The sequence below is a fragment of the Ovis canadensis genome, chromosome 1 (assembly GCF_042477335.2).
Source record: "Ovis canadensis isolate MfBH-ARS-UI-01 breed Bighorn chromosome 1, ARS-UI_OviCan_v2, whole genome shotgun sequence".
Taxonomy (NCBI): Eukaryota; Metazoa; Chordata; class Mammalia; order Artiodactyla; family Bovidae; genus Ovis; species Ovis canadensis.
This window is the reverse complement of record NC_091245.1, coordinates 95,079,865-95,105,032: the sequence shown is the minus strand read 5'-3', so window position 1 is coordinate 95,105,032 and position 25,168 is coordinate 95,079,865. Positions and strand designations below refer to the sequence as shown.

General features: G+C 42.6%; 1 protein-coding gene across 12 annotated transcripts in view; it reads right to left on the bottom strand.

Annotated features, from left to right (window-relative positions):
- Nucleotides 1-1,328: 1,328 nt before the first annotated feature.
- CD101 (CD101 molecule) overlaps nt 1,329-25,168 on the bottom strand; it is a 69,588-nt gene continuing 45,748 nt past the window's right edge. For 4 of the 12 annotated variants that reach the window (XM_069601929.1, XM_069601948.1, XM_069602010.1 and 1 more), the window contains one exon: nt 19,988-23,066. In XM_069601929.1, coding sequence (XP_069458030.1) covers nt 22,828-23,066 — 239 coding nt within the window. In that variant the 3' untranslated portion in view covers nt 19,988-22,827. Of the gene's footprint in view, nt 1,711-9,553; nt 9,630-18,557; nt 18,684-19,619; nt 19,818-19,897; nt 23,067-25,168 lie in introns of those variants that run through there. The other 8 variants (XR_011259516.1, XR_011259533.1, XR_011259525.1 and 5 more) reach the window with 5 other exon arrangements.

The following is a 25,168-nucleotide window of genomic DNA, read 5'->3' as shown; positions in this document are numbered from 1 at the left end:
AAGATTTTAAAATTTAAAAAATAAAAAACTAAAAAAATAAAATAAAATAAAAATAAAATAAAATAAATGCTATATTAGGAAAAGTAGACCATGAACATTGGATTTGCAGGACAAGGGGCATGATAATCTAATTATTTCTTTAAAAATGCCTTTTTGAAACAAGACAAAATCAGGGCATCTTAAATGTCCCGTTAAGGAGGGACCTCTTCCTTTTTCAAGTATTCAAGCTAGTGTCTCAGGTCAAACCCCATGAAAGGGTGCACAGCCAAATCACAGAATGGGGGATTATTTCTCCCATAAATTTGGTCATAGTCCATGGGGGTGCAAAGAGTCGGACACCACTGACTAACACACATAGAGAATTATACAATAAACACTTTTCAAAATATATACATTAGTATGTGTATATTGTTTATATCCTTAATTAGCCTATAGACTCTTGGAGAGCCCTTTGGACACAATGTGCTTTATGGACCCTTATTTTGAGTAAAGTTGAGACTTTGAGTTTGTTTTGCTTTTAAACTTGATGTATTCAAAACTGAATGTGTAGGCTAGGTCCTAAAGCTCAGTGGTTTAAATCCACAGGTTAATGAGCCAATAAATTATTTGTGCATGGAGGTGGTCAGACATAAAGTATGTGACGGAATTGTTCTAAAACTCGGTTGTGGTAATGGCTGCACAACTGTATACATTTCCTAAGACTCGGGGAACTAACTATGCATTGTAAATAGGTGAATTCTATGGTGTCTGTTCTTCAGTAAAGCTGTTAAAAACAGTGTATAGGCAATACCAAAACATCTGCAAGGAAAAGAAAATCTCGGCTCAATCACCTAAATGTTTCAGCATCCTAAAGGCTCTTTAGTTTTAGATAGTATTAATCCTTAAGCAGACTGGTTCTCTGACCTGTGGAATAAAATCCAGAGTGGTACAAACACACATTTTAATTCCTGGGAAATAAAGCAGTTGGATATTATCTAGTCAGCATTGTGCTGGGTGGCATATATTAAACATGAAAGGCATCTATAAGATACTGGTGGTGAGGGTATCAGCTGGAAGTCACCCCTTGACTTTCTTGTCACTGTCTGGTTTTTCAGTCACTAAGTCATATATGACTCTTTGTGACCCCGTGAACTGCAGCACACCAGACTCCCCTGTCCTTCACTATCTCCTGGAGTTTGCTCTAACTCCTGTCCATTGAGTGAGTGATGGAAATAATCAGCAATTCTGTTTTAAGTTATTTGTAAAATTCACGTTCTATGCAACTGATGCCTCCCAAAATCTTGGCTTTCTCTGCCCACCGAAGCCAAATAAAAAGTATGGAGAGAGACTTTGGAGGAAATAGAAAGGTGGCTTTAATCCTCAGCATGTGGAGGGGAGACAAAGCAGACTCAAGCCCCCACTCCATGAGAAATCTGAGGGATTATATGGATGAAGGCTCGCAATCAGAGGTTGGTGATGACCAAAGGTGTAAGAATCTCTCATTCTTCCTCTTGCATTGTTTCAAAAAAATGGTCACAGGCTGGCGTCAGGTAGCCTGGTCCATCGTCTTCTGTGTATTGTACTGTGGCCTTCTTTCTATTAATGTAATGCAAAAAGAGAAAAACTACAAGGGATGATCTCCAAGAGAGTGCTGTAAAGGTGAGCACCAGATATAGGACGTAATTAGCATAGAGTTAAAAGAAGTAGGTGCAGAATGTAGCTCATGCAGCGCTAGAGGGCAGAAAAGCAAACAAGTTATAGACAATAATTAGGAATGGTTACAGTGAAAACTAGGAATGATCAAGCCTGCTCACTGTTCTGTCTTCTTTGTTCTCAGGAAAGAATAGAAAAACTCATTACTCTTTTTCACCTTTTCACTGTTTTAAACATTAAGTTGTCCAAATATGCCTCTCCAATTAGCTGATAATCTAAGTTTATTGTGATTTTATATCCCTCTGGGTTTTTGCTCATTGCTTTGGGGTGGGGTGGGAGGGGTAACTAATTTTAAAGAGTAGGTAAAGGATTTTTTGTCCCTATGTAGCCTACTTCGGCAGTATATTTTGAGGTATGTGCTTTTTTTAAAAAAAAAATTTATTTATTTATTTTTGGCTGTGCTAGGTCTTTGTTGCTTCATGTGGGCTTTCTCTAGCTGCAGCAAGCAGGGGTTACTCTCTAGTTGCAGTGCGCAGGCTCCCCATTGCAGTGGCTTCTCATGTTATGGAGCACAGGCTCAGTAGCTGTGGTTCCTGAGCTCTAAGGCATAGATAGGGTCAGTAGCTGTGACACATGGGTTTAGTTGCTCCGTGTATGAGGCATCTTCTGAGAGCAAGCGTAGAACCTGTGTCCCCTGCATTACAAGATGAATTCTTAAACATTGAACCACCAGGAAAGCCTTGAGATAAGTGCTTTTACAGACAGCACTTATAAGTGATTTTAATTCACACAGCTACCCTGGGAGCAGGTATTCCTTTATCCCCATTTTAAAGAATGGAACACCAAAGTTTAGAGAGCTATTAGCCACTTTCTTACAGAGCCCCACTTGAACTTTGGAACCAAAAGATTAATCTTTTCCTGGCTCAAAATCACAAAGCTGACATCAGACAGACCAGGAACTGGAAGTGACTTTGGAGGGACTCCTATCCCAGTTCTTGCCACCACAGTATTTTTAGGAAGCATAAATTGTTCAGTGATGCTTTCAGACATTTAACCTATACATAGCCGAGCATTCAGATATTGTGTTATACAGATGCAGCTCAACAAACCCAAGGAAACTAAACAAACCAAGTCCTGCTGTTTTATAAATGATCACTAGGTAGCAGCATATTAACATAAAAACCGAACACAAGGTCCACTTCTGTGTTCACCCTCTTTAGTGATAAGCAATGGTGATTCAGTTTCATTTTATTTTGTGCCTTTCAAATATATGACCATTTTAAACTTTACCATTGATAGAAGCATAGTCAAGATGAGAATATAGTAAGGACAAATTTGGTTATTTGGAAAAGGGAAGAGATTTTACAAATTCTTTTGTTGTGCCAATATTTTCTATTAGGTTCCAAATGTCACTGGTGTTAAATTATTATCCCCAAAATGGCTCAAACCTGGCACCCCTTCTCTATTTGTGTTTTTCATTAAGTATACTAGTCAGTACTTTTTTTAGTAAATTTATAAAGTTGTGCAACAATCATCACAATCTAGTTTTAGCCCATGTCCATCATCCCCAAAACTTCCCTCAAACCTGTGTATACTCAACTGACACAACACCCTTGTTCTCAATGAATTGAAGGTTTTTGCTTCATCTTGAGAAAGAATTCAGAGTGGTAGCAGGGAGATTAAGAATGTAAAGTGAGAATTTATTTAAACTGGAATATGCTCTCAGACATTTCATGGCAAATAGATGGGGAAACAGTGGCTGACTATTTTTCTGGGCTCCAAAATCATTGCAGATGGTGACTGCAGCCATGAAATTAAAGATGCTTACTCCTTGGAAGGAAAGTTATGACCAACCTAGACAGCATATTGAAAAGCAGAGATATTACCTTGTCAACAAAGGTCGGTCTAGTCAAGGCTATGGTTTTTCCAGTGGTCATGTGTGGATGTGAGAGTTGGACTGTGAAGAAGGCTGAGCGCCAAAGAATGGATGCTTTTGAACTGTGGTGTTGGAGAAGACTCTTGAGAGTCCCTTGGACTGCAAGGAGATCCAACCTGTCTGTCCTAAAGGAGATCAGTCCTGGGTGTTCATTGGAAGGACTGATGTTGAAGCTGAAACTCCAATACTTGGCCACCTCATGCGAAGAGCTGACTCATTGGAAAAGACCCTGATGCTGGGAGAGGTTGAGAGCAGGAGGAGAAGGGGACGACAGAGAATGAAATGGTTGGATGCATCACCGACTCAATGGACATGAGTTTGGATAAACTCCAGGAGTTGGTGATGGACAGGGAGGCCTGGCGTGCTGCGATTCATGGGGTTGCAAAGAGTTGGACACGACTGAGCGACTGAACTGAACTGAACTGATGCTCTCAGATGGAAAGGAGGCAGACGGGTGAGGAGTTGCTGTCCTGGGTTTCTGTGGCAAGCCAGTTTTGAGGGGCGTACAAATGAAGGGACGGGATATTTCACTGGAGAAGGAGGAGTTTGGGGATCACACTGTCATATTCCCTGATTTTCATCCCAGCTCCATCTTCCCAAAGGGAGGAGGGATTTTTGTCTTTATAGAAGCTTTGGGCTTCCCTGGTGGCTCAGTGGTGAAGAATCCTCCTGGCAGTGCAGGAGACACGGGTTAGATCTCTAGTCTGGGAAGACTGCGCAAGCCACAAGCCGTGCACCACAATTACTGAAGCCTGCGTACCCTAGAGCATGAAAAGAGGAGGCGCCACAGTGAGAAGCCTACCACAACTAGAGGGGAGCCCCTGCTTGCTGCAGCTAGAGAAAAGCCTGCACGGCAGCAAAGACCCGGCACAGCCAAAATACATAAATACCTAAAATTTAAAAAAAAAAAGAAGAAGAAGAAGCACCGCAGTGTCAGTGCGTGATGGGTGCTTCTTATCTGTAAGCCTAATTTTACTGTAATGAGATCATAATGAGCAACAGGTTACATTCCTATGCAGGAGATTGCCACCTTCCCTCACCTTTCTTTGTATGCTTCCATGGCACTTATCATCCAACATCCGGTGTGTTTTCCTGTCAGTCTGGAGGTTTCTGCTTTTCTTTGTCTGCCCCTGGACCCCTGCTGTTTACGAGCTGTGATTTCCTGCCACCCGGCCCCTTCCCCCATTTTTCTGCTCATACCTAGTTACCTGCCTGCTGTAAGAAGCCCAACACCAAGGCCGCCACTGATCTGTTTTCTGTGTTTATAAATACGCCTTTGGGGAACATCTCTTATAAGCAGAGTTTACAGTATGCAGTCTGTTGCCTCTGTTTTCTTTCATTTAGCACAATGTTTTGGAAGTTCATCCATGTTGTAATGGACATCAGTGTTTCACTCTTTTTATGGCTGAATAGTATTCCATTATATTCATCACCAGTTGACAGATCTTTGGATTGTTTTCCCTTTGGATTTATTAGGAATAATGTTATGAACACTAACAAGTCTTTATGTGGGCATTTGTTTTCATTCCTCTTCCGTAGATACCTATGAGAGGAGTTGCTGGTCAGGTGGTAAGTTTATGTGTAACTTTTTAAGAAATTACCAAGCTGTTTTCCAAGTGGTGGTACCATTTTACAATCCCAGGAGCAACGTATAAAGGTTCAAGTTCTCCACATCCTTACCAACACTTGTTATTGTCTTTCTTTTTTATTATAGTCATTCTAGAGCTGTGAAGGGGTATCTTATGTCAGCCTTATTGTATATTTCCTAATGACTACTGAGGTTGAGCTCCTTTTCACATGCTTATTAGCCATCATCTTCCTCTTTTATGTTGGTCTTGAAAGGCTTTTTCCTTTAAAGGTTTGTATGAAACAAGCCAAAAAGCAAAAATGACAATTGCTGTTGTTGTTGATCAGTCGCTCAGTCATGTCTGACTCTCTGCAACCCCATGGACTGCATACAGCACGCCAGGCTTTCCTGTCCTTCACCATCTCCTCGAGTTTGCTCAAACTCCTGTCCATTGAGTCCATGATGCCATCCAACCATCTCATCCTCTGTTGTTCCCTTCTCCTCCTGCCTTCAATCTTTTCCAGCATCAGTGTCTTTTCCAGTGAGCTGGCTCTTCACATCAGGTGGCCAAAGTATTGGAGCTTCAGCACCAGCATCAGTCCTTCCAACGAATATTCAAGACTGATTTCCTTTAAGATTAACTGGTGTGATCTCCTTGCAGTCCAAGGAACTCTCAAGAGTCTTCTCCAACACCACAGTTCAAAAGCATCAATTCTTCAGTACTCAGCCTTCTTTATGGTCCAACTCTCACATGCATACATGACTACTGGAAAAACCATGGCTTTGACTATACGGACCTTTGTTGGCAAAGTGATATCTCTGCTTTTTAATATGCTGTCTAGGTTTGTCATAGCTTTTCTTCCAAGGGACAAACGTCCTCTAATTTCATGGCTGCAGTCACCATCTGCAGTGATTTTGGAGCCGAAGAAAATGAAGTCTGTCATTGTTTCCATTTTTCCCCATCTATTGCCACAAAGTGATGGGACCAGATGCCATGATCTTAGCTTTTTGAGTGTTGAGTTTTAAGCCAACTTTTTTCACTCTCTTCTTTCACCTTCATCAGGAGGCTCTTTAGTTCCTCTTCACTTTCTGCCATTAGAGTGGTGTCATCTGCATATGTGAGGTTATTGATATTTCTCCTGGCAATCTTGAATCCAGCTTGAGCTTCATCTAGCCTGGCATTTTACATGTTATACCCTGCACATAAGTTAAATAAGCAGAGTGACAACATACAGCCTTGACGTACTCCTTTCCCAATTTGGAACCAGTCAATTTTTCTGTGTCTGGTTCTAAGTGTTGCTTCTTGACCTGCATACAGGTTTCTCAGGAGGCAGGTAATGTGGTCTGGTATTTCCATCTCTTGAAGAATTTTCCACAGTTTGTTTGGATCCACACAGTGAAAGGCTTTAGTATAGTCAGTGAAGCAGAAATAGATGTTTTTCTGGAATCTCCTTGCTTTTTCTGTGATCCAACAGATATTGGCAATTTGATCTCTGGCTCCTCAGCATTTTCTAAATCCAGCGTGTACATCTGGAAGTTCTTGCTTCATGTCCTGTTGAAGCCTAGCTTGAAGGATTTTGAGCATGACTTTGCTAGCATGTGAAATGAGTGCAATTATACAGTAGTCAGAACATTCTTTGCATTGTCCTTCTTTGGGATTGGAATGAAAACTGACCTTTTCCAGTCCTGTGGCCATTGCTGAATTCCATCCTGTGGCCATTTTCCAAATTTGCTGGCATTAATTTTTATTAACTCAAGGAGACCAAAGAAATATTAATGCATAATGTTAATGTTTGTATGTTAAGAAAATTGAATATATACTATAATGTAGTTCTGTGGGAAATATATATATATATATATATGTATGTATATATATTTTGGCTGTGCCACCACATGACATTTGAGATCTTAGTTCCCTGACTAGTAATGGAACGCATGCCCCCTGCGATGGAAGTGCAGAGTCGTAATCACTGGACCACCAAGGAAGTCCCCTGTGAGAAATATTTTAACAAGCTATTAACTTTTTATAATTGAAGTATAGTTGATGTATAATGTTATATAAATCGCAGGTGTACAATATAATTATTAACAATTTTAAAAGGTTATATTCTATAGTAATTATAAAATGTTGGCCATATTCCCTGTGTTATACAATATATCCTTGCAGCTTATTTTTTTTAATATTTGTATAATTAGTTTATTTGCCTGTGCCAGGTTGGGTCTTATTTGCAGCATGCAAACACTTGGTTGTGGCATGTGGGATCTAGTTCCTGGACCAGGGTTCAAACTCAGGCTCCCTGTACTGGGAGCTCAGAGTCTTGGCCACTGAACCACCAGGGAAGTCTGCCTTGTAGCTTATTTTATACCTAATAGTTTGTACCTCCTACTCTCCTACCCCTGTGTTGCCCCTTACTTCTTCCATTTTTTTCACTGGTAACCACTAGTTCATCCTCTATATCTGTGAGTCTGCTTCTTTTTTGTTATGTTCACTAATTTGTTGTATTTTTTAGATTCCACATACAAGTGATGCCCTACAATGTTTTTCTCTGACTTACTTTGCTTACCGTGATGCCATCCAAGTGCATCCAGGTTGCTGCAAATGGCAAAATTTTCATTCTTTTTTATGGTTGAGTAGTATTCCATTGCGGAAATGGCAGTGGCACTCCACTCCAGTACTCTTGCCTGGAAAATCCCATGGGGAGAGGAGCCTCTTAGGCTGCAGTCCATGGGGTCGCTAAGAGCCAGACACAACTGAGCGACTTCAGTTTCACTTTTCACTTTCATGCATTGGAGAAGGCAATGGCACCCCACTCCAGTACTCTTGCCTGGAGAATCCCATGGACGGGGGAGCCTGGTCGGCTGCAGTCCATGGGGTCGCTAGGAGTTGAACACGACTGAGTGACTTCACTTTCCCTTTTCACTTTCATGCATTGGAGAAGGAAATGGCAACCCACTCCAGTGTTCTTGCCTGGAGACTCCCAGGGACGAGGAGCCTCGTGGGCTGCCGTCTATGGGGTCGCACGGAGTCGGACATGACTGAAGTGACTTAGCAGCAGCAGCAGCAGTATTCCATTGTGTGTGTGTGTGTGTGTGTGTATCATATCTTCTTTTAACTTCTTTTAACAAACTATTAACTTCCAGGACTATATTCCATTTATATACCTCTGAGAGATTGGATTGGGTGCAGTTTTCATTTTCTACTGCTCACATGTATTGCTCTTATGACTTAGAAAAAATCCAATAAAGATCTTAAAAGCAGACACAAAGGAAAAATAACAAAGAAATACACAAAATTAATAATGATGCCAATTGAAAGTGGAAGGATTATTGGTAGTTTTTTCTCTTTCTCCCCCTTTTACTATACAGCCTGCAGTATTATGATACTGTTGGGTAAAGTGACTGTGGGAACCACATCTCCACGCCTCACCACAGCCCCTCTTAAATCTGCTTAGTTCTTTTTTTTTTTTTTTGGCTTAGTTCTTAATCTAGCTATTCAATCCTGACCTTCCAATAATTGATCCTTTATTTTATCTTTTAAAATTCATCCCATTTCCTTCTTGGTATCTAATTTCAATTTTATAGCAAAATCCCACTTCCCTTAACTCTATTCTAGTTATTATTTTGCTTAATTCTAACCATATCCTCAGTTCCAACTGTAAATACTACTGGAGAGCAAGGACATTTCTCACTTGTTTTCTAAGAACTTTACCTCTTTAGAAATTATAGATAACCTAGAGTCTCAAGGTTATCTATAATTTCTAAAGAGGCAAAAGGTCCTAGAGTCTCAAGGATGGCACCCCACTCCAGTACTCTTGCCTGGAAAATCCCATGGATGGAGGAGCCTGGTAGGCTGCAGTCCAGGGGGTCTCAAAGAGTCGGACACGACTGAGTGACTCACTTTCACTTTTCACTTTCATGCATTGGAGAAGGAAATGGCAACCCACTCCAGTGTTCTTGCCTGGAGAATCCCAGGGATGGGGGAGCCTGGTGGGCTGCCATCTATGGGGCCGCACAGAGTCGGACACGACTGAAGCGACTTAGTGGCAGCAGCAGAGTCTCAAGGTATCTGAGGCTCTGAACTTGTTTGCTGGAGTTCACCCTGAGTTGCACTTCCTCTGGAAGGCAACAAATGACACTAGGGTAGATTCCATGTTCTCAAGTTGAGAATGAATACACTGCCCAGTGCTCCAAAGGCTTCCGCCAGGATGTTTTGAGCCTCACTAGTGGCAAAAGTACTGGAGTGGTTGCCATGCCCTCCCCCAGGGGCTCTTCCTAACCCAAGGATCGAACCCACATCTCTTATGTCTCCTGCATTGGCAGGCAGGTTCTTCACCACCAGTGCCGCCTGGAAGGCTATGGAGGTCCTTCCTAATTGATCTCTATCTCAGCACCCTGTTTGTAGTCATTTGTCTGCTTACCTGTCGGTTGTCTGTCTCCGCCATCAGTTACATAGGTAGGTGCCGAGAGAGCAGCTTCTGTTCTGCTCACCACTCCCTATATACACAGGACATAGAATTTCAGTATATACCTTTTAAGTGAAATAAATTAAACCATAGAGTGGAAGAGACCCCGAAGTCACCTAGTGTGTCCTCCCAATTCCCTCCACATCTTTCCTTTCACATGAGTTCAAGATAGAAACTTCGAGTCACAGTAAATGCTGTATTTGGATATCTCAAAATGTCAATTAATTCTAAAGTATATTGAGTAGAAATCTGTCTTTCTGTCTGAAACTTCCCTTTACTTGTCATCTGGAGGTACACGTAATAGACTTAATTCTTTTCAATGTCACTTTCAAATATTTGAATATGACTCTCTCTTCCTCCCCACACTCCGCACATATTCTCATTCCTCAGAGAAACTGCTCCAACTGCTTCAATTACTTCTCCCCCCAAGCAGACCCCCCCCCCCCACCAGCATTTTTCAATGAATCTTTGCTTCATTTGAGGCATCTCAAATAGAATTCAGTATGAAGAATACTGTGGGGTAATTATCTCCCCCCTTTTTTTTTAATACGGCCACTTTATGTATGTAATAAAAGCTGCAAAAATTGTTTTCTCCCTTTTCCAACAAATGTCATGCTAGTAATTTATATCAAGAGTGCAATCAGCCAAAACCACTGGTTTCATTTCTCATGCATGTACTCAAGTCTCCCTACCTGGTGCATCTAATTGCTTGAACTTAACTATGGCTTCCATCTTTCATCTTGTTAGTTCTGATCCATCATTCTAACCTGTCTAGATCTCTCTGAATCTTGTTCCTGTCAGCTGACTTATTAGTGCTATCTCATGGCTCTTTGTCAACTGAACCCTTGACAGGCTTGCTCGTTTTGACTTTATCCAAGTTGCCAGTAAAAGTGCTGAACAACGCAGACACATTAGCACAACCTGGACAGATCTCTTCCAGGTAAACATGGCGCCTTTGACATCACACTTTGGGTTTGGTCAGTCAGGCATGAGTCTCATTAGTGCATATTGCTCCTTTTTGTTCAAATGCCTCACTGCAGGCCATTCACGTTCTATCTGTATAGCTATCCCTTGATGCCCCAGCCTGCAAAGCATAGGAGAAAAGGAAGTGAGGCAAATCTGGGTGACTTTTTTTTTCTTGGTGAGCAGCACAGGAAGCAGCCTAGAAGCCGCAGGGGGATGTGGTTCTTCAGGATGAAGGCTTGTGCTTTGCACTGACCTAGTGATTCATTCAGTCACACCATCTCCTGTCTCATTGATTTGCCTCACAGCACCTCTCACTTCTCATATAATCTGCCACCTGCTACTTCTCTCTCTTGGTCCTCTCTCAAGATTTACATGCATTTGGATGAAGGCTAGGAAGTTCTAAGGGAGTGATTTGCTACAGTCCAAAGATGAGAAGAAGAAGAGCTAGTAATCCTTTTGATGAAGATCTGAGACAGCCTTCCTGGGTAGCCCAGGATATCCCCTTCAAAAGATGTAGCTCTTCTTAGCTCTTCAGTTCTTCTTTATACTTTCTCACCTTCCCTTTCCTGGACTGACTCCCACCTTACTCTAAGCAGAAGTTGACGGGTCTGTTTCCACACACAGTAGACGGAGCTTTCTCTACTATTCTGGAGACACAGTGAGCCTTGCCTCAGGGCCATGGGGCTGCTGCCTCTCTTGGCACCTGAAGGGTTTCTTCCTGAAACCTTTTTCCTTCAGAAGCCACCAGCACTTGGTGCAGGGCATCAAGAGAAGAGCTTGGATGGGGCCGGGGCTGTGAGGGTCTTCTTTCTGTACTTTGTGGCTTTAATTTCTGCCTTCTTGCTCTATGTGCTAATTGCCCATTTCTTCTCTCCCATTCCTCTTTTTTCCTCATTTTCCCCCCACTGCACCTCCTCCAACCCCTTGGTCCAGAAGAGACAAACCCGACATTAATGATTGGCTGTGGAGGATGATCTTCCAGGTTCTGTGTATTCTCACCCAGAGCTCTGCAATAAGCAGTCAATTTTCAGCCTGCAACTTTTTTCATGATGACATCATACCTGCCACTTCAATCATCACCTATTTGTGATGGAAGAGCTGAAGCATGGCTAAGTGGAAAGTGGGAAAATGCTGCAGGTTTGAATGGCTTTGCTTCTAAGTTGTACACCCTACCCATGTGTGTGCATGTGCAGTAGAAAATACCAAACATGTAGCACTCAAATAACTTTCTCCATCTGACACATGTAAACAGGCATGAAGAGCTCAGGTACAGGGCAAACCGCAGTTCAGGTCATCACGTTGCACTGTCAGATCTGCTGTGGGCTTAACTGTGTTCCCTCGAATTCTTATGATGAAGCTCTGCATCTCAGTGTGAGGGTATTTGGAAGTGGGGCCACTGGGAGATAATTAGGTTTAAATGAGATCATGAGGATGGAGCCCTCGTGATCACATTAGTGTCCTTATAAGAAGAGATACCAGAGAGCCTCTGTCTGTCCATCTCTTTCTCTTAGTCCTGTGAGGACACAGTGATAAGTTGGCAGGAAAAGGACCCTTGCTAGCGACCTGGCACCTTGATCTGGGACTTCCAGCCTCCAGAACTGTGAGGGAATAAATTTCCATTGTTTAAGCCACCCAGTTTATGGTATTTGTTACGTCAGCCAGAGCAGACTAATACAAATTCCCAAGCTAATTATTTGCTTCCTGCCATAACATTTGTTTTCCAAATGTGCCATTTGCACTGAAATCTACATGTAGATTGAATTAGCTAATTAATACAGGTATAAAATACCTCAGGATAGGAGTCCCTGGTGACTTCATTTCCCATTAATTCCTGTATATTTATATGTCTTCCCTTGGAACTCCTGGATTAAACTATATCGGCTTCTTATTTAACTGTAAAGCACTCAGACAATTTTATCTAAATGTTCTCCTGTCCCTGTTACCTTGATATCCTGACTGTTTCCTGAAACTTTACACCTATCTATCCCTAAATTAGCCTCTTGGACTGTAGGCCCAAAAAAATGATCCCATTTTGTAGCAAAGCCCATGATTTCATTTCATTTCCATACCCTGTCTCTCTGCTGTTATGTTAAAAACTTAGGACTTAAAATGTAAGTAACTGGTTTCCTTTCAGGAAAAGGATTAAAATGGCCAATTTCTCGATGATGATAAGGATGATATCTAATATTTACGAGTATTCATTTAATCCTTATGACAAATGCTATGAAGTAAGGGATATTCTGTCCATGTTTATGGATGAGGAAGTGAGGGAAAGAGATTAACCACCAAAAATTACACATCTAGTGAGTGATGTCATCAGGATTTGAATTTAGACATCTAAATCCAGATCTCACATTCCTGACTACTAAGCTACCAGATGTATTCATTGGGCATACCATCTAAAAAGACCCAAAAGTCAAAGTAGAAGACCCTAAGAGGGAGTTGTTAGCAGCCTGGATTTTGTTTCACTGCAGTTTACTTCTCAGGAGGATTTATCTATTTCTTTTGTATAGAAGGGTTACTAAATATCACCTTGCCATTTAGCCTTCTGTTGCCAGATAGGAAGTCTCCTGGTTTACTTCATTTGAAAGATTCATGCTTCATACCATACTGAATACTCTCCATCAATCAAGAAAAAGGTTTAACAAACTCACAGACATAGAGAACACACTTGAGGTTGTCGAGGGCAGGTCGAGTAGAAGAGGAATGGATTGGGAGTTTGGGATTAAACTACTATATAGAGAATAAATAAACACAAGGTCCTACTGTATAGCACAAGAAACTATATTCACTATCCTGTGATAAACCATAATGGAAAAGAAAATGAAAAAAAAAATATATGTTTAACAGAATCAATTTCCTGTATAGCAGAAATTAATACAACATTGTAAATCAATTATACTTCAATATAAATTTTAAAATAAAAATAAAAATTTTAAAAATTCACTTGTTTCAAATGAAGAGTTTAGATGTGTGTGTTAGGAGCTGACATTAGACAGAGCCAGTAACCCTCATTCAGTATGGATGCTAAAGGCCAATCCACAGGCACTTCAGACTTCTGTAACACTACTCAATTTTTTGCTTCCATAGTGATGCTTTTTACACAAGCATCCTCATTTGCCAATTTTAAGGCTAGAAGATATTTGGCCCACACATGGGAAACAAAGGGCACCCTAACACTTGGATCCTTTTATTGGGCTGACTCTATCTTGGATATTGAGAACAGAAGAATCTTCAAACAATTTCCTACTGCTAGCAGTGTGGTACAAATAGCTGTTGTTGGACAGACCATTAAACAATACAAAGATTCCCTTAAGACAGACTTAAGAACTCATAACATCTGCCTTTAGTCATGGGAGACTGTAACAAAACATGCTCTCGTGTGTCTATTTGAACAGCATCATCAGGCGGCGCAGAGTAGCCATTTAATCAGCATGCACTGAGCTGAATGGAGATCTGTGGGAACCAGGGCAAAGAGGGCAATGGGATCCTCTGCTCCTCCAGGCCAAAGTGATCTCCCCTTTGTAGAGCTAACTGGCCTCAGAGAGCAAGTGGCAAAAAAGCACATGGCATTGTTTTCTGTCCCAACCATCCTCTTACTACCTTGTAAATATAGATCTTCGCTGGTGATCAGTGGAATCTCTACAGCTAGAGCAGGCATGCTGTGCCGGAGCATCATTTTTGGAGGCCAAGCTTGTGCTCTGCCCCTGAATGCCTGGTGACCTTAAGCATAATGTTTAACTTCTTTTTCCTGGTTTGTGGTTTAATCTCCATTTTTTGCAGGTTGGTCATAAAGATCCAGTCATCATCACTCATGAACCCCTTTCTTCTTTCCTCCTTGAGGAAATGGATGATGTCAGTTATTTCTGCATGGGAGCCTGGTGGGCTGCCGTCTACGGGGTCGCACAGAGTTGGACATGACTGAAGCAACTTAGCAGCAGCAGCAGCAGCTCCTAGTATATGTCTTGGCTTATGTTAGACACCAAAAAGTGCTTGTAAAATGCGTGTCTCGTTTCTCTCATATTTTAAATACCTCTCTATATGTTGGTCATCTAGTTGATTCTTAAATGTTCTTTTAAAGAGAAAGTTTTTTTTAACTCAGGTCTAGGTTATTTACATATAAGCTATCTGTTAAGTTATGTATTAGTATTATTAGTATTAAATTCAGTTATTTACATACAATAAAGTACTCAGTCTTAAGAGGACTCATTCTTAAGTAAATTTTTACATCTCCATGCAATCATGGAACCACTACTCAGATAAAGATAATAAAAAGCAATTCAGCTGCTTCAGAAGTTTCCTTCATGCTATTTGTAGTCAAGGCTCCCCTTGCCAGGGAAAATCATTATTCTGACTTCTGTCACCGTAGATTCATTTTGCTCATTCTTAGACTATGTACCTTGCTGGGTCTGGATTCCTTCATTCAACAGTGCTGTGAGATTCATCCATATTGTCATGTACCTCAGTAGTTTGTTCATTTTTCCACTGTGCAGTATTCTGTGGTTTATATAAACTGTAATTAATCCACTCACCTAATGATGGACAATGAGTTTGTTTCCAGTTTTTAGCAATGGCGAATAAAGCTATAAGTATACTTGTGTACATCTTTTGGTGCATGTAGGCATTCATTTCTCTTGGGTAAATGCAAGGAATGGAATTACTAGGTCATAGGGAGAAGGCAATGGCAACCCACTCCAGTGTTCTTGCCTGGAGAATCCCAGGGTCGGGGTAGCCTGGTGGGCTGCTGTCTATGGGGTCGCACAGAGCTGGACACGACTGAAGCGACTTAGCAGCAGCAGCAGGGTCATTGTATGTTTACTTTTATTAGAAACTACCAAATAATTTTACAAACTAGTTGTACAGACTTATACTCTCCTCAGCAATGTATTGAATTCCAATTCCTCCAAATTCTTACATAAGCATTTCCTTTTTTCCAATTTTATTTTTTGACCACACTGTGTGGCATGTGGGATCCCTCGTTCCCCGACCAGGGATAGAACCTTTACCCCCTGCATTGGAAGCATGGAGTCAAGCACTGGGCCAGCAGGGAAGCCCCTGTCTTACGAGCATTTGATATTGTCAGTCTTTACCGTTAGCCATCTTGATGTAATGAATTTGGGTTTTCATTTGAGGGTTACTTATAACTTATGAACTTATTAATAATTCCTTTTCCAATGTGGTCCTCCATCTTAGTAAGTGGTTTAATGTGATAAATATGCTTCTAGTCAAAACATCTCTATCTGGCAGTCAGAGCTGCAGAATGAGGTGCAGAAGGAGACTTGGATTCAAACGTGACATGGTAGGAACTCCAAATTTCTAACAAGTAAATTAAATGTAAAATCGAGTATCGAAAGATAAAGTAAATAGAACACCAGTTAAGATAATGAACAATGTAACTCTCTCTTGTCCCTACACTTATCAGTAGGAAGTTTGGTTAACAAATATTTACTAAACGCTTCCCAGGTGGCTCAGTGGTAAGAAAAAGAAAATCTGCTTGCCAATATTGGAGCCATGTGTTCAATCCCTGGGTCAGGAAGATCCCCTGGAGGAGGAAGTGGCAACCCACTCCAGTATTCTTGCCTAGAGAAATCCCATGGACAGAGGAGCCTGCTGGGCTAAAGACCATGAAGTTGCAAAGAGCTGGACAAGACTGAGTGACTAAGCACACATATTAGCTACCTCTGTGAGCTTGATAGAATACTTGAAAGTTTCTGATAATTTTGTTCAGTGCTCAAAGCCTTCACAAAATTGGTATTATCTTCATTATATAACTTGGGAAAGCAGAGATCGTTTGCTGAGGATGACTACCTTGCTTTACCATGGTGCAACCACAGCACTCACCCCAAACCCTCTCCATCACCCAAGCTGCTGCTTTTTTTTAAGTTTATTTATTTTTAATTGAAGGATAATTGCTTACAATATTGTGTTGGTTTCTGCCATACATCAGCATGAATCAGCCATAGGTATACATACGTCCCCTCCCTCTTGAACCTCCCTCCCACCTCTCAGCCCATCTCACCCTTTAGGTAGTCACAGAGTACCAGTTTGAGTTCCCTGAGTCATACAGCCAGTCATCCATACTGGCTATCTCTTTTACATATGGTAGTGTATATGTCTCCATGCCACTCTCTCCGTTCATCCTATCCTCTCCTTCTCCCACCCTCCTGCCGCCTCCTGGTCCACAAATCTGTTCTCTATGTCTGCGTCTCCATTAAGCTGTTGCTTTGTCAATCCTCCTAAAGGACCACTGTTCTTTCCCTACTAAATAACACTCAAATGACCCACCTTGTCCACCAAATAAGGTCCAAGTTCTTTTTAAAGAAAGGTTATTGGAGTATAGTTGGTTTACAATTTGTGTTAATTTCAGGTGTACAGCAAAATGAATCAGTTATACATATACATATATCCACTCTTTTTAAGATTAAATAATCTGAAATAAGCCATTACAAAGTAATCCCATATAAGCCATTACAGAGTACTGAGTAGAGTTTCTTGTCCTACATATGTGAGTGTGCTAAGTCACTTCAGTTCTGTCTGACTCCTTTGTGACCCTATGAACTGTAGCCCACCAGGCTCCTCTGTCCATGGGATTCTCCAGGGAAGAATACTAGAGTGGGTTGCCATGCCCTCCTCCAGGGGATCTTCCTAACCCAGGGATTGAACCCTCATGCCCTATGTCTCCTGCATTGACAGGCAGGTTCTTTACTGCTAGCGCCACCTGGGAAGCCCCTTGTGCCATATCAGTTCAGTTCAGTTCAGTTCAGTCGCTCAGTCGTGTCCGACTCTTTGCGACCCCATGAATCGCAGCATGCCAGGCCTCCCTGTCCATCACCAACTCCCAGAGTTCACTCAGACTCACGTCCATCAAGTCAGTGATGCCATCCGACCATCTCATCCTCTGTCGTCCCCTTCTCCTCCTGCCTCCAATTCCCTCCCAGCATCAGAATCTTTTCCAATGAGTCAACTCTTTGCATGAGGTGGCCAAAGTACTGGAGTTTCAGCTTTAGCATCATTCCTTCCAAAGAAATCCCAGGGCTGATCTCCTTCAGAATGGACTGGTTGGATCTCCTTGCAGTCCAAGGGACTCTCAAGAGTCTTCTCCAACACCACAGTTCAAAAGCATCCATTCTTCGGTGCTCAGCCTTCTTCACAGTCCAACTCTCACATCCATACATGACCACTGGAAAAACCATAGCCTTGACTAGATGGACCTTAGTCGGCAAAGTAATGTCTCTGCTCTTCAATATGCTATTTAGGTTGGTCATAACTTTTAGAAGGTCCTGATTAGTTGTTGTTGTTATTTAGTTGCTAAATTGTGTCTCACTTTTCTGCAATCCCATAGACTGTGTAGCCCACCAACCTCCTCTGTCCATGGGATTTCCCAGGCAAGAATACTGAAGTGAGTTGCCATTTCCTTCTCCAGGGGATCTTCCCCCATCCAGGGATCAAACCAAAGTCTCCTGCATTGTCAGGCGGATTCTGTACCACTGAGCCACCACAGAAGTACTTCTTATTAGTTACCTATTTTATATATAGTAGAGTGTGTGTGTGTCAATCCCAAACTTCCAGTTTAAGGTCCAAGTTCTTACCCATGTACACAATCTCTTTTCCTGCCCCTTCCCACCCTTAGTTAGAGTTTGTTACATTTCCATGTTTGTCTCTCATTTCTCCCCTTCATAAATCTGACCCTTAAAATCAAACCAAAGATACTCTACACGCTGTGCTCTACATGGAACTATCTCTGCCCTCAGACTACTGTTTACTCCAACTCCTATCAAAATATTTCCTGACATTTTGAAAGTTTAAATGACACCTCTTTTGTGAAATTGTCTCTGATTTCTCATTGCCCACAGCACTTCACTGCACTGAGGGGGAGGTAAAAATTGAAAGCTAGCATGATAGAAGTCTGAACTGAGCCTACCAGGAATGCCAATTTCTCCAGACCTGTCTGATGAGTGGGGAGCCTCCCACGAGCGCAATCTGCATGACGCACCTGCAGGAGAAAGGGGGCCTGTGATGAAGACGTTTCAGGGCTTCCTGGGAGCTGAGAATGGGGAGTGAAGAGCACAGTGCGAGGTTTGTTTCCCATATTGGTTCCAGATTGGCCAGCGTTTAGGCCCTATAGAGAAAAAGGAGACGATGAGTGAATGCTAAGGGAGCAGTGTTCACAGGAGAATCTTTAGAGATATGGGGGCAGAAGCAACCTTGGATCTGTCTGCAATCCAAACAGAGTGTCATGCAAAGACAGAATGAGGTTGGGCACTCTCCCAATCTTAGAGTCCAACTTTGGCATCTCGTGGGCTCCAGCATTGCAGGGGGAGCCCATAGATCTGATCAGAGCAGTGGGAAGTCCTGTGGGAAGGGACTTGTCTGTGAGTTCATCTGAATTCCCAGAATCTGATGGAAGCCTCACAAGTGCTTTAAGAATGCTTAATAGATGGCCAAGACTCTGTGTAAGGACTTCCCTGTAGCTCAAATGGTAAAGAATCTGCCTGCGATGCAGGAGACCAGAGTTCAATCCCTGGGTCAGGAAGATCCTCTGGAGAAGGAAATGGCAATCCACTCCAGTATTCGTGCCTGGACAATTCCATGGACAGAGAAGCCTGGCCGGCTGCAGTTCATGGGGTCACAAAGAGTCAGACACAACTGAGTGACTAACACACACACACACACACACACACACACACAGAAGACTCCGTGTAAACCTGGGGCAAAAGCCTGTAGAGTTTGGATTATTAGTGTTGATTCAATTTCATTTATGTGCACAGACAAGGAAGGCCTGAAAAAACTTGGGTTATGCAGATGTTCATTTATGACTTGAAATGGTTTAAAACTTATCTTCATGTAAGTATCTGATTTGATCACCTCATAACAACCATATGAGGCGGAATTAATTATCACTAGATTTTTCTGATATTAGTGGATTTGCGCACAGTATTGGTTGTGGAAAGAGTCTAGACTTACTGTCAGCAGGCCTAATATTGAGCCCTTTCTCTTCTACATATGACTGGGTGATCCTGGATAAACCCAACCTCTCTGAGCTTTAATTTCTTACCGGCAGGAGAAGAATAACAGTTCATTTCGCATGGGGATGCTGTGGACCTCTGAGATGATGAATAACTCCTTCGCAGTTGTGAGAAATTGTCATGGCACATGACTTTCTACCAATGGCGTTCCCCTTCTGCCATGAATCAGTTGTTTCCGTCACTCCAAATCTTTGTTGTGACGACATTTCCATACATGTCTCAAGAGACTGAAAATACCAAAAGGAATGTATTCAGGCCTTATTCCTCTGTGTCATCTCATCCTGCAACTTAGGATGGTGTGGAATACCTCAGGGTGATGTGTTTCTCATCCTCAGTGGGAATGTGCAGGAAAGGATTCATGCTTCACTCATTCAGAACTACTTGGACTAGACACCAATCCGGAGAGCCTAAAATTATTTATTAAAGTCATCAGCTATATAACAGAGACAGATATAACTGCTCAAATCAAGCTTCCTAGGAACATAATACATGGCTAAGATAGAACATAAGCTACTGAAAGAGAGCAGGGAGTGGCCGGTTTTTTCCATGAAGGGTCAGATAGTAAACATTTTAGGTTACTGTGGCAACCACTTTATTCAGCCATTATATCATATCAGCAGCCATAGATAATATGTAGGCAAATGAGAGTGTCCATATTCCAACAAACTGCATTTTGAAAAACAGGTGGTGGATCCGCTTTTGGCCTGCAGGCTACAGGTAGCCAACTCCTGAGGCAGAGGTTTGTCCCGTTGCCCAGGAGGATTTACTGACACAAGAAGCCAAAGCGGTGACATAAAAAAGTTGAAGTCACTGAGTGAAAGTAAAGATCTCTGTGAAGTTTAAAAAACTAAAAAGAACAAGCCCATAATCAGAGAGAGTCCATATAAAATGCCTACTGAATTGGATAAAAACAAATTTTATTCTAAAAAATTTCGGAGAGGTAAAAAGAAGACACACAGGTTTTAGCTGCCGGGAAACTACTGTGGGCCAAACAGCATGATGTGACTTCTTAGAAAATCTAATGCGCTCCAGCCTCCATTAAGGAAAGCAGAGCATCCAGAACAAAACAAGGTGATCATCCCAGGGGGGTGGGGCTATGTCTGCCCAACTCACAATAGCAACCTTCACACCCAGGAAGCGCTCACTGGACAATAAATCTGTTCCAGGTGGAGCAGTTAGATATCTGAGTGTCTGTTGTGTGCAATCTCCGTGCTGAATTCAAATGTGAAGAACTGCTGTTTGAGCTGAGAGCTGAAAGGCAGTATCCAGGTAATGTGGGAGAACAGTGTTTGGGGGAAAGGGTACCTGGGCAGGGGCAGCACTAGAATCTACTCTGATTCTCTGATGGAGCTCCATTCCACTCTTTCCCTTCAATATCCAATTAAAATAAAAGTTTCTGGAAAAAAATGGTGGGGGTATGGAAGGCATCACACTTTCTAAGATATCTTAACATTAGCTTTGTTTTTGGAAAATATTGTTCCCTTCACCTGAGAGAGAAGAAATAAATGCACTGACCTGTTTAAGAAAACATTTGGAATACTTCAAATAGGGCTACAAAGGAAGATGAATTCAAAAAACCCATAGGTCTGCAGTGGGAGTTCTCATAGTCACCCATAATCCCCTTGCAAAGGAACTAATTACGTTTGGAGAAGACGTGTGTGCCTGATAAAATAATTAAAAATAAATTGCTCTCCTTGGAAATCCAAATTAACGAGTGTTAGAGCAACCCTGTTGGTCACATAGATAATAAATAGACATGTTTTCTCAAGTCTGTTAGGTGGCCCTGATTGATTTCCAATTCTGGCTACAACAGGGCCTGAGCAGCTTTTGAAACAAAGGTGAGGGGACCTCAGGCTCAGTGGGGACAGTTGATATCTCTTAGGGGATGGTGGCTGAAAGTCATCAGCCATGATACTCCCCATCCCCCAGCCCCTGATTTTTCCTGGCTGAGAATAGTGGACGCAGAGGAGCCAGTTTGACCCACTACTTCCCCAGAGCTCCTAGTCACTGCCAGAGCAGGGCAGGAGAGAAGCACTGCTAATCCTCTGCCCTCACAAACCTACCACAGCCCCTTTTCCTGCCACTCAGTGCTGTCAGGTCAAGGAAAACAAGGCCTTTGGCTAAGAAGAGCCAGGAGCCAGATGGACCTTTGGGTATGGGAGGAAAGGGAGATTTGAGGCCTTGGGGAGCTGACTGAAGCACTGTTGCAAAAATTAAAAAAAATTTTTTTTTTACCAATGACTTACTAAGTCTTATGGAGAAAAAAGAAGAAAGAAAGGCTACAAAATACTTTATCATTCCATTAAGGAACCCATATTGATTAAGCACCTACTATGCCGAGCTTGCTTGTGAGTAGCTAGCTTTCAGAGTAGGGATGGCGATGGGGTGGAGGAGAAGATGGGATTTCTGTCTTCAGGGTTGTCACAGTCTGGTTGGGAGGCACATTTGATGCGAATGAAGGGCACATTCCCAACTTCTCTTGCCTTGCTGGCTTCAGGTCCTCTCCTATGCCTCTGATTTGGAGGCAAAGATCACCTAAAGCCAGGGTGGCTGGACCGCTGAGTATTCTCCAGAGAATCCGTGACCTAAGAGAGCAAGGTGGAAGAAGCATGGTCCTGGAATCTGCCATAGGATCTCACTTCATCCCCAGCAGCTGAGTGAGGGAGGTACTCTTCTCCTTACAGGTCTTCTGGATGAGGAGCCCAAGCCTTGGGAGGTGTGGCAAATGTAAGACCTAGCTCCTGGGGGCGGAGAAGGCAATGGCATCCCACTCCAGTACTCTTGCCTGAAAAATCCCATGGACGGAGGAGCCTGGTAGGCTGCAGTCCATGAGGTCGCGAAGAGTCGGACACGACTGAGCGACTTCATTTTGAATTTTCACTTTCATGCATTGGAGAAGGAAATGGCAACCCACTCCAGTGTTCTTGCCTGGAGAATCCCAGGAACAGGGGAGCCTGGTAGGCTATCATCTATGGGGTCGCACAGAGTTGGACACGACTGAAGCGACTTAGCAGCAGCAGCAGCAGCTCCTGGGAAAATGCAAGGGGGTGATTAGATGAAATACAAAGAAACTCTTAACTGTTTCTGGAACCACAAACAAGCTCAATACATGTTTCCTCTGAGTCCTGGGTAGTTTACCCCAGGCCACAGACTCAGAGAAGGACAGAACCAGGGGGCACGCCTATCTTGGGCAGTCCAGTTCCAAAGTCTTTCCTCTTTGTGGGCACCTCTCAGGATTCAACTGTCTTCATCATGGTTGTCTCCCATCCTGTTTGTGGTCCAGCCTCCAGCCCCTTTCAAGTTCACCCAGAGGCTCTGTTCTTTCTGCACGCTTAGACTCAGAGCTGACAACTTCTTGGCCTTGCAGTACAGGCAAAGGAGGGATATGAGCAGAAAGAGGAGTATGACGAAGGGGCAGATGAATAGGAAATAGACTAAAGGTGCTGACGAACAGATCCTGGAAGGAAACGTGGACTCTGTACCAAAAAGGAAGAAAATAAAGAGAATCATTAGTCTCCAGCTTATTTGTACTCATCAATTATAAACACTTCTGGGATTTATTGTTACAGGAAACTATATGTACAAATAACAGGGCCAGATAGCAGGGGGCCCCTTAAATCACACTCGAGGAGCCAAGGAAAGGGAGTTGGGAGAAGAAGGCTCTAGGGCGGCTTCTTCCAGCCCAACTCCCCCTCACCCAGCAATTTCCAACCACCAGAGGTTCTGGTGACCTACTTAAAACTAACAGCCAGAAATGAAAACAAAACAAAAAAGAAAACCTCTCCTTTAATCTTCTTTCCTCAGAAAAGATATCTATAATTCAACCCTCGTTCCCAACTCTGTTGCCGATCCTGAATTTTTAACTGAGTTATTCCCACTGCTGCTTCTGAAACACACACACAAGCACGTGTGCACACACACACAGACTCACAGACACACATTCTGCACTGTCCTTATATAACAAGAGTACCCACAAACAAGAAACACCATCACTTCCTAAATCTCCAAATTGCCCTCTCATCCCCTGGCAGCCCTGCCTCAACCCCATTCAGCCCTTCACCTCTTCCTCTTACTGCTGCCTCTACCTGGTGAGCTCTCTGATCCCCTATCATATCCTCATCTGTCACATCCTATAGCCTCTGGGTCCTGCCGGCCTCACTCTCCATCACGTTGGCCTTCCTACCTTGCCTCAGGCACAGTTTTCCTCTTCTTTCTATCCTCTGCCCACACATACCTTTGTTTAGACTTCTTTCATTCCCTTTTAACCATCTTTGTCATCACAGTTACTCCAGTAGGTCTCACAGTGTCCTTTGTTTCTATAGCCCCTACAGTGCCTAGCACAGGTGCCTTGATAATGCTTACTGATCCGAATTAAACTGGCTGGCCTGCAACCTCATGGGCAAAGGCTACTATACAAAGGCATGCTGAAGCATCTGGCAGCTGCAGCCCGCGGGGAAGTGCTATCAGCACATAGACTCGCAGAGCACACACCAGCAGCCCCGAGGGGTTCCTGGCCCAGCTACCAGGAAAGTAAAGGCGAGCGGACAGGGATTTAGTCTCTCAGTGCAGAAAGACACATGCTTAAAGAGACACCAACTATTAAATGCAGTTTTCCAACTACGTTTATTTACAACAGGATATTCAAAATCAGGGCTGTTCTGAAAAATCTGATATTAATGGTAGCTGTGCTTTTATTGGAAAATTGCAATGACCTAAGCACTTTCTTCTTCAGAGGTAAAACTATAGGATTCATGGGATGACAGATGCTTAGAGATGAAGACAACAGGTTGAGATGTCCTTGTGACCAACCTCATGCTGCAAGAATTCCATTTTTGGCATTGCTAATACATTTTGTACCTTGAAAAATGTCTCTTTGTGGGAAGTCAAGAAAGAATCTAAACGTGGGTACAGCTCCTGTATTTGTAAACTTCCGGAGGAGAAGCCCCATGTCTTACGCATCTTTTCCTCCCATGTAGCACTTTGTTCACAGGTCATCAGTGGAGATTAAAGAATGAGACAATTGCATGAGTGATCTGCACACACAGGAACTCAGGGGTCACTGCCATGATGTTCCCCAGAGTACAGATCATCTCTGAACATAAGGCTGGCAGCTTTAAACAGGGCTGGCAAGCAGCTACAAGGGTTTACTCCCTGGCTTTTCTCTGGACTCATTTATATTCTCCACCCTAAATCTAATTTTTGGTTTTAAAAGGGTGGGCAATGATAAAGCTAGATTTTGAATTCTTTCTCACTCCTTTTCACATCCTTCCTGACTCTTCTCTCCAAGGCCCTCCTATAATAATTCTTCTAGGTCTTATCTGAGTACATTTGAAAGCATATAGTTAAGAAAAAGGTACAGAATGCAATGTTAAAAAAGAATGGTGCTATAGAGACCAACAAGCACGAGTTCTGGCCTTGCTACTTCACAGTTTCAACTTTGTCTCAAAGATAGCTGGGTTCAAATCATGGCTCTACAACTTACCATTATTGACTTTGGACACGTTACTTGTCCTCTCTTTCTAATCATTAGTTTCCTTGTCAATCAAATGAGGATAATAATTTCCAGAGTTATAATGAG